This window comes from Chiloscyllium plagiosum, unplaced genomic scaffold, assembly GCF_037043375.1.
Source record: "Chiloscyllium plagiosum isolate Xiang-an unplaced genomic scaffold, Cpla_swu_hap1 HiC_scaffold_4, whole genome shotgun sequence".
In the NCBI taxonomy this organism is placed as follows: Eukaryota; Metazoa; Chordata; class Chondrichthyes; order Orectolobiformes; family Hemiscylliidae; genus Chiloscyllium; species Chiloscyllium plagiosum.
In genome coordinates this window covers 5,356,179-5,370,487 of record NW_028270142.1, presented here as the reverse complement: position 1 = coordinate 5,370,487, position 14,309 = coordinate 5,356,179, and the positions used below count along the sequence as shown (strand labels likewise).

General features: G+C 43.8%; 1 protein-coding gene across 4 annotated transcripts in view; it reads left to right on the top strand.

Moving 5' to 3' along the window:
- The window catches only part of LOC148150072 (uncharacterized), a 171,485-nt gene that overhangs the window by 114,009 nt on the left and 43,167 nt on the right, over positions 1-14,309 (top strand). For all 4 annotated transcript variants that reach the window (XM_087985808.1, XM_087985807.1, XM_087985805.1 and 1 more), the window contains one exon: positions 3,282-3,398. In XM_087985808.1, coding sequence (XP_087841934.1) covers positions 3,282-3,398 — 117 coding nt within the window. The remainder of the gene's footprint in view (positions 1-3,281; positions 3,399-14,309) is intronic.

Below are 14,309 nucleotides of genomic sequence, written 5' to 3'. Positions count from 1 at the left end.
CACCTAACTTTCAAAGAACTCAATACATGTTCGCAATTCTTGATATTTTAGTTGAAGGAAGTATCCAAATGATTGGAACCCGAAAATGAGGTCTAGGGTACTACAATGGTGATGTTGTAAAACATCCAATTTGCTGCCGTGTTTACTAAATTGAGAGAAACTGGGTTATTAGTAAGCTGGAGTTCTCATGGCTATTCTGCATACATTATTTTACCATAGCAACTGGTTCTGCAGCATGCACAAACCTTAAATGATTAAGTGACCGCATATGCATACTAACATAAGGACAGGAAGGCAACTCCTTTATTAAGCTTTAATTTTCATAAATTGTAGGCATGATATGAACTGAGAAAACGTCATGTGTCAAGACATTATGAATATTTTGTGTTATGGATATTTGATGCATTTTTAACCAGGAATGACACTCTCTTGAGTATTTTCACAAATGAAGATGAATATGCAGAGATCCATTTGGTTGATTTTCCGCCAGATGGCAAGTAACAGAGGCTCCATGAAGCTGATTTGCTTGAATTGTTTTTGCCACATTGGATGCTGACATCTACTTGAGTTTATATCATCTGCAAACACCTACAGCATTTCTTCACAATATCTCAAAGTACTTGAAGCCAGGCTTACTACAGTTGCCAGATTTTCAAGGGACTGTTAACTCTTTTTGTCAATTTGCATAAAGTGCATTTCAAAATGATTAAAGTGCATAAATGAAGTGAATGTAGTAGCAATAAAGATCTGAAAAGACATCAACAAATGTCAACGATACAAGCCAATGAACTCAGTCGAGGTGATGGATGACAACTGAATGATGGATTTGGCAAGATTTTTATATTTTTCAATTTTGTTTACAAAATTATGAAAAAAATGCCAAATTTAATAAATGGCCTTAATTTAGCTCATTTAATTGGCAGCTCAATATACATGATGTAAGGGTTGGGTGCTCTGACAGATATTGTACAAAATTTGAATCCCAGTCAGTTCATAGAGACATCCAGCATGGAAACAGACCCTTCAGTCCAACTCATCCATGCCAACCTGATATTCTAAGTAAATCTAGTCCCATTTGCTGGCGTTTGGCCCATATTCCTCTAAACCCTCTATACCCATCCAGTTGCCTTTTAAATGCTGCAATTGTACCAGCCTCCACTACTTCCTCTGGCAGCTCATTCCATAAACCCACCACCCTCTGTGTGAAAAAATTGCCCCATAGGTCCCTTTTAACTCTTTGCCCTCTCACCTTAAATCTATGCACTCTTGTTTTGTACTCCCCTACCCTGTGGAAAAGACCTTGTCTATTTACCCTATCCATGCCCCTCATGATTTTATAAACTTCCATATGGTCACCTCTCAATCTTCGATGCTCCACAGAAAATAGCCCCAGTCTGTTCACCTTCTCCCTCTAGCACATCTGTGTTACTTAATCTTGTGTTACTTAAAAGCTTTAACGAGCTGACATCAGCACATCTGGGCTAGGAAGATTAAAGCAGAACAATAGGTTTTGATTTCAAAAGGTTGCATTGACTCCCACACCCTAGAACATGTTCTATAAAAATAGCAGATCTGATTTGGTGTTGATGGTGTGTTCCAAACATTCAAATCAATTGTCCAGCCTCCTAGGTGAAGCATAGTAATGTGGACAGGTACTGTAGGATACTGTAACCGAGCATGATTCACACCAGGCACAATGAGACAGGTCAGAAAAGAAAACTAGATCAAATATTTCTCCACAAATCATGTACTGCAATTGCTTATAGTATGGTAAGTATTGCACATACACAATTGACAAGAAAGGTTAAAAAAAACCTTGTTGCAGTTGTTAATGCTTACCTTTAAGTATATTTAAAATAGAGTTGGATAGGTTTTTGATCATCAAGGGATCAAAGGTTACGGGAAGAGAGCAGGAGAATGGGGTTGAGAAAACTTATCAGCCATGATTGAATGACAGAGTAGACTAAATGGGCCAAATGGCCTAATTTCTGCTCCTATGTTTTATGGTCTTTATGGTCTTTATATCCTTCCCTATAGAAATTCAATCATGTGAACAGACCACCTCATTATTGGAAAAGCTGAGGGACAAAGAGTCAATTTCTGGGTGGAAAAGAAACCTCCAGGAGATTTATTTTGGAATTTACTTAGGTATTTTATAAATTCCTCACTTGGTTTAGGAATGAGCGTACAAATAGCCTGGAAGAATTGTAGCAACACTCCTTCCCCTAAATTACATTAGAACAACAAACTCATTTATTGTGTTAGCATTCACACTGACCCTGATTTACATAAACAGAACCAGATCTTGACGTAACTGAAGAAACCAGTTACTGTGGGACTGACTGCTCAGTAATTTTGAATCTGGGCAACAATGAAAACACATACTTTGTAAATAGAACCTTATTCTGAGTCCATATGGATACTTTGCAAGTTTAGTCTTTGAATCATAAATGCGTTTTGCAGACGCAAGAACAGAAAGTTGTGAAAATTATATCTGATGTTTGAGTGCATACTTCATAGCAAGCACCACCTGGTAAAGGAGAATTATGAAGGATATGTTCAGGATTTCCCATTTTGCACTGTCGATAAGTGCCACTCTTTGCTGCAACTGCCAATTGCAGACTCAACCTTATAATGTAGCACTGGTCACATTATATCCAGAAGTTCTCAAGCATATAATATTTATTACCAGGCTTTGTCAACCATTGAATATTAAACAAGTCCTCATTGGCACTAGTAGAGCAGGTGCATTACCAATGGTGCATATTTTTTGTTTCAAATGCATGTTACCACTTTTGGAAGTAGCTTTTTCTATACCGTGACATGTCTGAAAAACAACATGTAATAATAATGAATTATGCTGAGGAGGTCCTTCAAACAAATTATACCCGTCAGATGTAAGATGCTGCATCAATAAACCAAATGGCTTGTACATAAAGCATCACTCTCCACTGGCATGTTACAAAGCCTCTGTGCTTCCAAACAATGTGTGAATAATCCACAATTCTTTGTTAGATGCAGATAACTTGACATCATTTTGATTTATAACTGACTCAAATTAAACATCTTGCTGGATGTAGGTATTTTAAAATGTTAATTAAGAAGTCTGCCTTTTTTCTTAAGAAGGGCCACCAGACCTGAAATGTTAACTGTGCTTTCTCTCCACAGATGCGGCCAGACTTGCTGGGTTCCTCCAGCGATTTCTGCTTTAGTTTCTGATTTACAGCATCCTCAGTTTTTGAGGTTGTTTAAAACTCAGCTTCTGTTTTTCACACGCGCAGGGTTTAGGAGAAAGTGAGGATTGCAGATGTTGGAGAGCCAGAGTTGAAAAGTGTGGTACTGAAAAAACACAGCAGGTCAGGCAGCATCCGAGGAGCAGGAGAGTTGACATTCTGAACGTAAGTCCTTCATCAGGAATTTGGCTGTGATTCAATATGAGCTATTGCTGTATTTCAGTTTTAAAGAGCCTTTACTTCGAGCTACCAACCTGAGACTGGTATGCTGCCGAGAAGGAAGCCTAAGGGTTATATTACAAGCTACAACTTTCACTCCATGCAGAGTGCATAGTTTGGCCTGCATTAGTAGGCGAGGGGGCAAAAGGGAAAGAAACTTTGACAGATGGCGGAGGGGAAGACCAACCATTGTCTTCACACTTCCATAGCATTGCAGCAGTGTAGGGGGAATGTGGAGGATAGCCCTCCCACCCAAGGCCCAGTTGTGGCCCTTTAAGTGGGGTTTTCCTGCTGGTGCTGGAATATTCCAGCAGTGAGAGACTGAGCTGGGATGGGGAGTGGTACAGGCCCTCTTCATCACACCCTCTGCAGCAATCAAATAGACTCCCCAATGACAATGGGCTGCCTTGACAATAATCCTCCATTCCATTGCCAATGACACATTGTCCAACCCCCAATACATCTATTTGTTGTGTGGTCACCATTCATCGACAAACCTCTTGGATGTGTGCAGGCCGAGTGTTGGCCACCACTCCCACTGAGATGCGGGGGCTGTAACTCTGCTGGGCCCTCTCTTTGCCTGGCAGCTCTTGCAGATGGTTCACATTGATTAAAGGGATGGAATCTCGAACAGCTACTCAGTAGTTCTTTAGCCCATTGTCATGGTCATGCAGAGCTAACCGTCTCAAGAGGGAACAGAATGTACCTGCTGTAACATCAAAAAGGTTCAAAATTAAAACGATTCCATGAATGAATTTAAAAAGTAACTGAATGCGTTAGGAAATTGATTTGCCTGATTTGCTAAGTTTTTTTGAGTTTATTTTTGTTAAAAATGAGCAGCTTTAACACTGACCTCCCACAGTGTTAGAGGACTGTTTCACTTGATACCAAGTACAAGTATGGAATGATCGGCCTTTCAGATAATGCCTGAAATAACTTGCCTTTAGTTTATTCTCGATCACATTGGAATCTGATTTGGAAGTTTTATTAAGTGGCCAAGGTCTTCCAGCCTCCATAGGAATTGTTCAAAAGTTTGAACTTCTGGTGAGCAATTCCCCTGCTCAGCAGGAGTTTGAATTAGAGTTGGAAACTTAGACCATAAGACTCTGAAAGTGGAGTCACAGGTAGAAGGGGAAGTGAAGAAGGCTTTTGGCACACTGGCCTTCATCAGTCAGCGCAATGAGTTTAGAAGTTGAGTAGTTATATTACTGGTTTACAGGATGTTGGTGAGGACGAACTTGAAGTATTGTGTTCAGTTTTGGTCACCTTGTTATCAGGAGGATGTCACTAAACTGGAAAGAGTGCAAAAGAAATTTACAAGGATGTTGCCTGGACTCAGTGGTCTGAGTTATAGAGAGAGATTGGACAAGCTAGAACTTTTTCTTTAGAGCATAGGAGACTGAGGGGGGATCTTATAGAGGTGTATAAGATCATCATGAGAGGTATGGATAGGGTGAATGTCCTTAGTCTTTATCCCAGGGTTAGGAGGACTAGAGGGCATCAGTTTAAGGTGAGAGGGGAAAGAATAAAAGGGAACCTGAGGGGCAGCTGTGGTACGCATACAGAATGAGAGGCCAGTGGATGTGGTTGAGGTGGGTACATTAACAACATTTAAAAGGCTTTTGGACAAATCCATGGATAGGAAAGGTTTAGAAGGATATGGGTCAAGTGTGTGGATGGACATTTTGGAGTTAGCGTGGATGGACATTTTGGAGTTAGCGTGGATGGACATTTTGGAGTTAGCGTGGATGGACATTTTGGTCGGCATGTACCAGTTTGGGCAAAAGCACCTGTCTCCATGCTGTAGGAATCTATGACCATATAGGAGCAAAATTAGGCCATTCGGTCCATCACATCTGCTCTGTATTCGATCATGGCTGAAATGTTTCTCAACCTCATTCTCCTGCCTTCTCCCCATAAACCTTGACTCCTTTACTAATCATGAACCTATTTGTCTCTGTCTTAAATACTCCCAATGACTTGGCCTCCATAGCCCTCTGCAGCAATGAGTTCCACAGATTTACCACCCTCTGGCTAAAGGAATTCCCCCTCATCTCAGAGCTAAAAGGTCATCCTTTCATTCTGAGGCCATGCCCTTGGGTCCTAGTCTCTCCCACAATCATCTTTCCCAAGTGGGTGGATTATAATAAAATGTAAAAACAGCAGGGTTGTACTGGTGGGTGATTTTAATTTCCCCTTTATTGACCTTGACTTGCTTAGTGCCAGGGGCTTGGATGGGAGAAATTTGTTTGGTGTATCCAGAATGGCTTTTTGAAACAAATTGAAATAATCCAACTGTGTGGAAAGTGTGTGCACATTCAGCTACTGACAGAGCATATTGCAGCGCTGATGAAAGAACTCGAGGACCTTAGGCTCATTCGAGAGAACGAGATCTTTCTGGACAAGACCTTCAGCGAGGTTATTACACCGACCATACCAGAAGAGAGCAGACAATGAGGAAGGCAGAGAGGAGACAGGTGCAAGAGACCCTGGGGGAAGTACCTGTCAGGAACAAGTTGAAGCTTTTGGAAACAGTAGAGACAGATGACACTGCCAGCTCGCGAGGCGGTTAGGTCTGTCAATCAAAAGTTGGCGTGGAGACAGAGCGGAAGAGTCGGACATCGCACAGAGCCGTGGTAATAGGGGACTCCATCGTGAGAGGAACTGACCGGGGTTTTTGTGGCAGCAGACAGGATTTAAGGATGGTGTGTTGCCTTCCTGGTGCCAGGGTGAAAGACATCGTGGAGAGAGTGCAGGAAATCCTCAAGACGAGTGTGAAGAGCCAGAGGTGGTGGTACAAGTCGGCACAAATGATGTCGGGAAAAAGAGGAGGAACATACTACAGCGGGACTTCGGAGAACTAGGAAGAGGGCTGAAAAGCAGGACGTCCAAGGTGGTTATCTCCGGTTTGCTTCCAGTTCCTCGGGCTGGTGTGGCCAGAAACAGGGAGATAATGGACTTGAACGTGTGGTTGGGGAACTGGTGCAGGAAGCAAGAATTTAAGTTCTTGGATCACTGGGGTATGTTTTGTGGTAAGCATAAATTCTACAAGAGAGACGGTTTGCACCTTAATAGGTTAGGGACCAGCATTCTGGCAGGCAGGTTTTCTACTGCAGCACCGCTACATTTAAACTAAGTAGCGGGGGGGGAGGGGACAAACTGGATGTTTAAAAAGGAAATTGAAGGGAAAGTTAGAACAAGAGAAGTCAAGAAAGACAACTGTATCAATGAGGCAGAAAACTCGGAAAGGGATCATGCTGTAAAGTTGAGTGAAATAGGGGTTGATGGGAAGGGTGAGAGTAGTAACGTTAAAAATACTATACATGAATGCACGAAGTATTAGACATAAGATGGATGAGCTTGAGGCTCTTTTGGAAATTGGCAGATACGATATTGTGGGGATAACTGAGACGTGGCTTCAAGTGGACAGGGCCTGGGAAATGAATATTCAAGGCTACACGTGCTATCGTAAGGACAGACTGACAGGCAGAGGGGGTGGGGTGGCCTTGTTGGTAAGGGAGGATATTCAGTCCCTTGCGCAGGGGGACCGAGAGTCAGGGGATGTAGAGTCAGTGTGGATAGAGCTGCGAAATACTAAGGGTAAAAAGACCCTGTTGGGAGTTATCTACAGGCCCCCAAACAGTAGTCTGGATGTCGGATGTAAGTTGAATCAGGAGCTGAAATTGGCCTGTCGTAAAGATGTTAACACAGTTGTTATGGGGGATTTTAACATGCAGGTAGACTGGGAGAATCAGGATGGTATTGGACCTCAAGAAAGAGACTTTGTGAAGTGCCTCAGAGATGGATTCTTAGAGCAGCTGGTGCTGGGGCGACCAGGGAGAACGCAATTCTGGATCTGGTATTGTGTAACGAACCAGAATTGATCAGGGACCTCGAAGTGAAGGAGCCATTGGTAAGTAGTGACCATAATACATTAAGCTTCAATCTGCAATTTGAGAGGGAGAGGGTACAGTCGGAAGTGACAGTACTTCTGTTGAATAAAGGGAACTATGGAGCTATGAGGGAGGAGCTGGCCAAAGTTCAATGGTGCAATACCTTAGCAGGGATGACCGTGGAGGAACAATGGCGGATATTTCTGTATATAATGCAGAAGTTACAGGATCAGTTCATTCCTAAAAGGAAGAAAGATCTCAGGAGGAGGCATGGCCGGCCGTGGCTGTCGAGGGAAGTAAAGAAACATATAAAGTTAAAAGAGGAAAAGTATAACATAGCAAAGATAAGTGGGAAAACTGAGGACTGGGAAGCTTTTAAAGAGCAACAGAGGATTACTAAGAAGGAAATACGCAGAGGAAAAATGAGATATGAAGGTAAACTGGCCAACAATATTAAGGAGGATAGTAAAAGCTTTTTTAGGTATGTGCAAGGCAAAAAAATGGTTAGGACTAAAATTGGGCCCTTGAAGACAGAAACAGGGGAATATATTACGGGGAACAAAGAAATGGCAGAGGAATTAAATGGGTACTTCAGATCTGTGTTCACTGGGGAAGACACAAGCAATCTCCCTGAGGTAACAGTGGCTGAAGGACCTAAACTTAAGGGAATTTATATTTGCCAGGATTTGGTGTTGGAGAGACTGTTAGGTCTGAAGGTTGATAAGTCTCCGGGGCCTGATGGTCTTCATCCCAGGGTACTGAAGGAGGTGGCTCCGGAAATCGTGTATGCGTTGGTAATTATTTTCCAGAGTTTGATAGATTCAGGGTTGGTTCCTGAGGATTGGAGGGTGGCTAATGTTATACCAGTTTTTAAGAAAGGTGGGAGAGAGAAAGCAGGAAATTATAGACCAGTTAGTCTGACCTCAGTGGTGGGAAAGATGCTGGAGTCTATTATAAAGGATGAAATTACGGCACATCTGGATAGTAGTAACAGGATAGGACAGAGTCAGCATGGATTTATGAAGGGGAAATCATGTTTGACTAATCTTCTTGAATTTTTTGAGGATGTAACTCTGAAGATGGACGAGGGAGATCCAGTAGATGTAGTGTACCTGGACTTTCAGAAAGCTTTTGATAAAGTCCCACACAGGAGGTTAGTGAGTAAAATTAGGGGAGAAAGTGAGGTCTGCAGATGCTGGAGATCAAAGTTGAAACTTTATTGCTGGAACAGCACAGCAGGTCAGGCAGCATCAAGGGAACAGGAGATTCGACGTTTCGGGCACAGGCCCTTCTTCAGGAATGAGCAGAGAGTGTTCAGCAGGAGAAGATAAAAGGTAGGGAGGAGGGACTTGGAGGAGGGGAGTTGGAAATGTGATAGGTGGAAAGAGGTCAAGGTGAGGGTGATAGGTCGGAGTAGGGTGGAGGCGGAGAGGTCAAGAAGAAGACTGCAGGTCAGGAAGGCGGTGCCGGGCTGGAAGGATCCGGCTGAGACAAGGTGGGGGGAGGGGGGATGAAGAAACTGGTGAAGTCCAAGTTCATCCCCTGCGGTTGGAGGGTTCCCAGTCGGAAGATAAGACGCTCCTCCTCCGACCGTCGGGTTGTTGTGGTTTGGCGGTGGATGAGTCCAATGACCTGCATATCCTCGGTGGAGTGGGAGGGGGAGTTGAAATGCTGTGCCACAGGTTGGTTGGGTTGGTTCGTCCGGGTGGCCCAGAGGTGCTCCCTGAATCGCTCCGCAAGTAGGCCTACTTGCGGAGCGATTCAGGGAGCACCTCTGGGCCACCCGGACGAACCAACCCAACCAACCTGTGGCACAGCATTTCAACTCCCCCTCCCACTCCACCGAGGATATGCAGGTCATTGGACTCATCCACCGCCAAACCACAACAACCCGACGGTCGGAGGAGGAGCGTCTTATCTTCCGACTGGGAACCCTCCAACCGCAGGGGATGAACTTGGACTTCACCAGTTTCTTCATCCCCCCTCCCCCCACCTTGTCTCAGCCGGATCCTTCCAGCCCGGCACCGCCTTCCTGACCTGCAGTCTTCTTCTTGACCTCTCCGCCTCCACCCTACTCCGACCTATCACCCTCACCTTGACCTCTTTCCACCTATCACATTTCCAACTCCCCTCCTCCAAGTCCCTCCTCCCTACCTTTTATCTTCTCCTGCTGAACACTCTCTGCTCATTCCTGAAGAAGGGCCTGTGCCCGAAACGTCGAGTAAAATTAGGGCGCTTGTATTGGGGGCAAAGTACTAGATTGGATTGAAAATTGGTTGGCTGATAGGAAACAAAGGGTAATGATAAACGGCTCCATTTCAGAATGGCAGGCAGTGACCAGTAGGGTTCCGCAGGGATCCGTGCTGGGACCGCAGCTTTTTACAATATATGTTAATGATATAGAAGATGGTATCAGCAATAACATTAGCAAATTTGCTGATGATACAAAGCTGGGTGGCAGGGTGAAAAGTGATGAGGATGTTAGGAGATTACAGGGTGACCTGGACAAGTTAGGTGAGTGGGCAGATGCATGGCAGATGCAGTTTAATGTGGATAACTGTGTGGTTATCCACTTTGGTGGCAAGAACAGGAAGGCAGATTACTACCTCAATGGAATCAATTTAGGTAAAGGGGCAGTACAGAGAGATCTGGGTCTTCTTGTACACCAGTCAATGAAGGCAAGCATGCAGGTACAGCAGGTAGTGAAGAAGGCTAATAGCATGCTGGCCTTCATAACAAGAGGAATTGAGTATAGAAGCAGAGGTGCTTCTGCAGCTGTACAGGGCCCTGGTGAGACCACACCTGGAGTACTGCGTGCAGTTCTGGTCTCCAAATTTGAGGAAAGACATTCTGGCTATTGAGGGAGTGCAGCGTAGGTTCACGAGGTCAATTCCTGGAATGGCGGGATTACCTTACACTGAAAGACTGAAGCGACTGGGCTTGTATACCCTTGAGTTTAGAAGACTGAGAGGGGATATGATTGAGACATATAAGATGATGAAAGGATTGGACACTCTGGAGGCAGGAAACATGTTTCCGCTGATGGGTGAGTGCCGAACCAGAGTACACAGCTTAAAAATATGGGGTAGACCATTTAGGACAGAGATGAGGAGAAACTTCTTCATCCAGAGAGTGGTGGCTGTGTGGAATGCTCTGCCCCAGAGGGCAGTGGAGGCCCAGTCTCAGGATTCATTTAAGAAAGAGTTGGATAGAGCTCTCAAAGATAGTGGAATCAAGGGTTATGGAGATAAGGCAGGAAGAGGATACTAATTAGGAATGATCAGCCATGATCATGTTGAATGGCAGTGCAGGCTCGAAGGGCTGAATGGCCTACTCCTGCACCTATTGTCTATTGTCTATTGTCTATAGAAGGGCCATACTAGACCTGGTACTGGGGAATGAGCTTGGCCAGGTGATCAAAGACTCAGTGGGGGAGTATTTCGGGAACAGTGATCATAATGCTATAAATTTGAAGTTACTATGGAGAAGGATAAGAGTAGTTCTCAGGTGAAAATACTAAATTGGGGGAAGGCTAACTACCACAAAATTAGGCAGAAACTGGAAAATGTAGATTGGAGGCTGCTGTTTGCGGGTAAATCCACATCTGGCATGTGGGGATCTTTCAAAGGCCAATTGATTAGAGTTCAGGACCAGCATGTTGCTGTGAAAACGAAGGTTGAGCATGGCAAAATTCAAGATCCTTGCATGATAAGAGAAATTGAGAGCTTAGTCAAAAAAAAGGGAGGCAAATGTAAGGTTAAGGAAACTAAAGACAGACAAAGACCTCAAAGAGAACAAGAACGCAATAACAAACAAGGAGTTAGGAGGGATAAGAGATGCCATGAAATGTCTTTGGCAAATAGGATTAAGGAAAATCCTAAGACGTGTTATACATATATAGTGAACAAAAGGTAGCTAGGGAAAGGGTAGGTTCACTCAAGGACAAAGGAGGATGTGGGTGAGTCATAAACAAATACTTTGCATCAGTATTCACAAAGGAGAAGGACATGGTGGATGGTGAGTCAGGATAGGGATATGTTAATACTCTGGGGCAGGTCAATATAAAAAAGAAGGAAGTGTTGGATGCTTTGAAAAGTATTAAAGAAACAAGTCCATAGGACCAGAGGGATCTATCCCAGAATTCTGAGGGAGGCAATTGAGGAAATTGCTGGGGCCTTATACAAAATATTTGTATTGTCTTTAGTCACAGGGGAGGTCCCAGAAGACTGGGGAAGAGCCAATGTTGTTCCTTTGTTTAAGAAGGACAACAGGGATAATCCAAGAAATTACAGACCAGTGACCTTTATGTCAGCAGTATGGAAATAATTCAAAAAGATTTTTAGAGATAGGATTTACTCACATTGGCAAAAATAACTTAGTAACATTAGACAGCATTAGGCTTAGTGCAGGGGAGGTTTTGACTGAGATTTTTTGAAGAAGTTACAATCTTGATTGATGAGGGCAGGTGGTAGATGTTGTCTATATGGACTTTAGCAAGGCATTGATAAGGTCCCTCAAGGCAGGCTGAAAGAAAAAGTGAAGTCACATGGGATCCATGGTGAACTGGTAAGATGGATACAGAACTGGCTTCGTTAAAGAAGACATAGAGTAGCAGTGGAAGGGTATTCTTCCGACTGGAGATCTGTGACAAGTGATGTTCCACGGGGATCACTGCTGAGATCCCTGTTGTTTATGTATTATAACCAATTTGGAAGAGATTGTAGGTGCCCTGATTAGTGAGCTTGTGGATGACACAAAGATTGGGGGAGCTATGGATAGTTTGCCAGAGGATACAACAGGGTATAGAGAGGCTGCAGACTTGGCTGGATAAATGACAGGTGGAGTTTAACCTAAACTAATGTGAGGTGCTGCATTTTGGAAGATCTAATCGAGGAGGAAAGTACACAGTAAATAGTAGAACTTTTAGTAGCATCAACAGACAGAGGAATCTAGGTGTACAAGTACACAATTGCCTGAAAGTGGTAACACAGGTAGATAAGGTGGTCAAGAAGGTGTATGGCATGCTTACCTTCATTGGTCGGGGCATAGAGTATAAAAATTGGCAAGTTATGTTGCAGCTGTATAGAACTTCAGTTTGGCCACGTTGGAATATTTTGTACAGTTCTGGTCATCACACTCGCGGAAGGATGTAAAAGTTTTGAGGAGGGTTTGGAAACGTTTTACCAGGGTGTTGCCTAGTTTGAAGGGTATTGGCTGTGAGGAGAGGTTGGACAAACTCAATTAGTTTTCACTTGAACATCGACGGATGAGAGGTGACCTGGTAAAAGTTTACAAAGTTTTGAGAGGCATGGACTGATTGGATAGTCAAAGATTTTTTTTTCCCATGGTGGAAATATGAACTACGATGAACATAGGTTTAGGGTGAAGGGGGGTAAGTTTAAAGGAGATGTGACAGGCAAGTTGTTTACACAGAGAGTTGAGAGTGCTTGGAATGTATTGCCAGAGAAAGTGGAGGGGGGGTACTATAGTAACATTTAAGAGACATTGTGACAGACACATGAGTAGACAGAGAATAGAGGAATACAGACTGCACAGAGGCAAAAGGTTTTTAGTTTAGAAAGGCATCATGTGTCTGCGCAGGCTTGGTGGGCTGAAGGGCCTATTCCTGTGGTGTACTGTTCTTTGTTCTTTGTATTAATGGATCTCCACACCCACTTTATGCAGACATCTCAGTATTCTATAAGTTTCAATGAGATCCCCCTCATCCTTCTAAACTCCATTGAGTACAGAGTCCTCCACCACTCCTCATATGACAAGCCTTTCATCCACAGGATCATTCTTGTGAACCTCCTCTGGACCCTGTCCAACACCAGAACATCCTACCTTAGATATGGTGCCCTAAGCCACTCACTTCTTACAGTTCCAATTTACTCCCAGGAAATGTTGGACGTAAAGATCCTAGTCCAAATCCTTGAAAACAATGCATCTGTTCACCTGACTCCTCCAACAGTAGACTCCCATCCACTCCTGATTTGACCTTGACATCCTACCTAGCTACCACTTTATCAAGCCATGACCCTACTCAACTGCCACCCTTACCCACTTCCCTCAACACACTGTCCCTCTACTAACTTAGCCCACCCACCTTACCCACTTACACACCAACATATTCATCCAGTTTTTCACCAATTCACTCACAATCATTCACCAACACACTGAAACACTGTTTTAAATATCCCAAAGAATTTCCACCTGGTCTAAACATGGCAGAAAGCAGTACATTCTGAGCTGTATTTATCTCACCCTGAATGACTTATTGTTCACCTCAAGTATAATTTCCTGCTAGTTCCAACCTGGTGATGAATTTTGAAAATAATTACTAAACACTGAGCAGAATAAGACACTCACTGCTGTGGTCAATGAGCCAATCAATTAAGGGCTCAAGTAAAGGTCACTTTGTGTCACCCAGGAAATTTGTCACCGGGAGGGGAAGCTACCGAATGGGGATCCATCAGGTAGACACCCAGCCTCTTGGGGGGGAGGGAGACCCAGTTTAAGGAACTCCTTGGCCAACTGAGGAGTCCCAGTGATTTTGTATGCCTCCATAGCAACCCACCAATTACAGTTGATGGGCATTTCCTGGCTGTCATAGAGAGTCATATAGTCCAAAAACAGTCCGTAAGGGCCAAGTTTCCCAACATAAACTAGTTCCACTTGCCAGCATTTAGCCCATATCTCTGTAAACCTTTCCTATTCATGTACTTTTCCAAATGTCTCATAAATGTTATAACTGCACAGCATCTACCAGTTCATCTGGCTGTTCATTCCACGTACACACCACCCTCTGTATGAAAAAGTTGCCCCTCAGGTCCCTTTTAAATCTTTGATTCCTGAAGAAGGGCTTATGCCCGAAACGTCGATTCTCCTGTTCCCTGGATGCTGCCTGACCTGCTGCGCTTTTCCAGCAACACATTTCCAGCTCTGATCTCCAGCACCTGCAGCC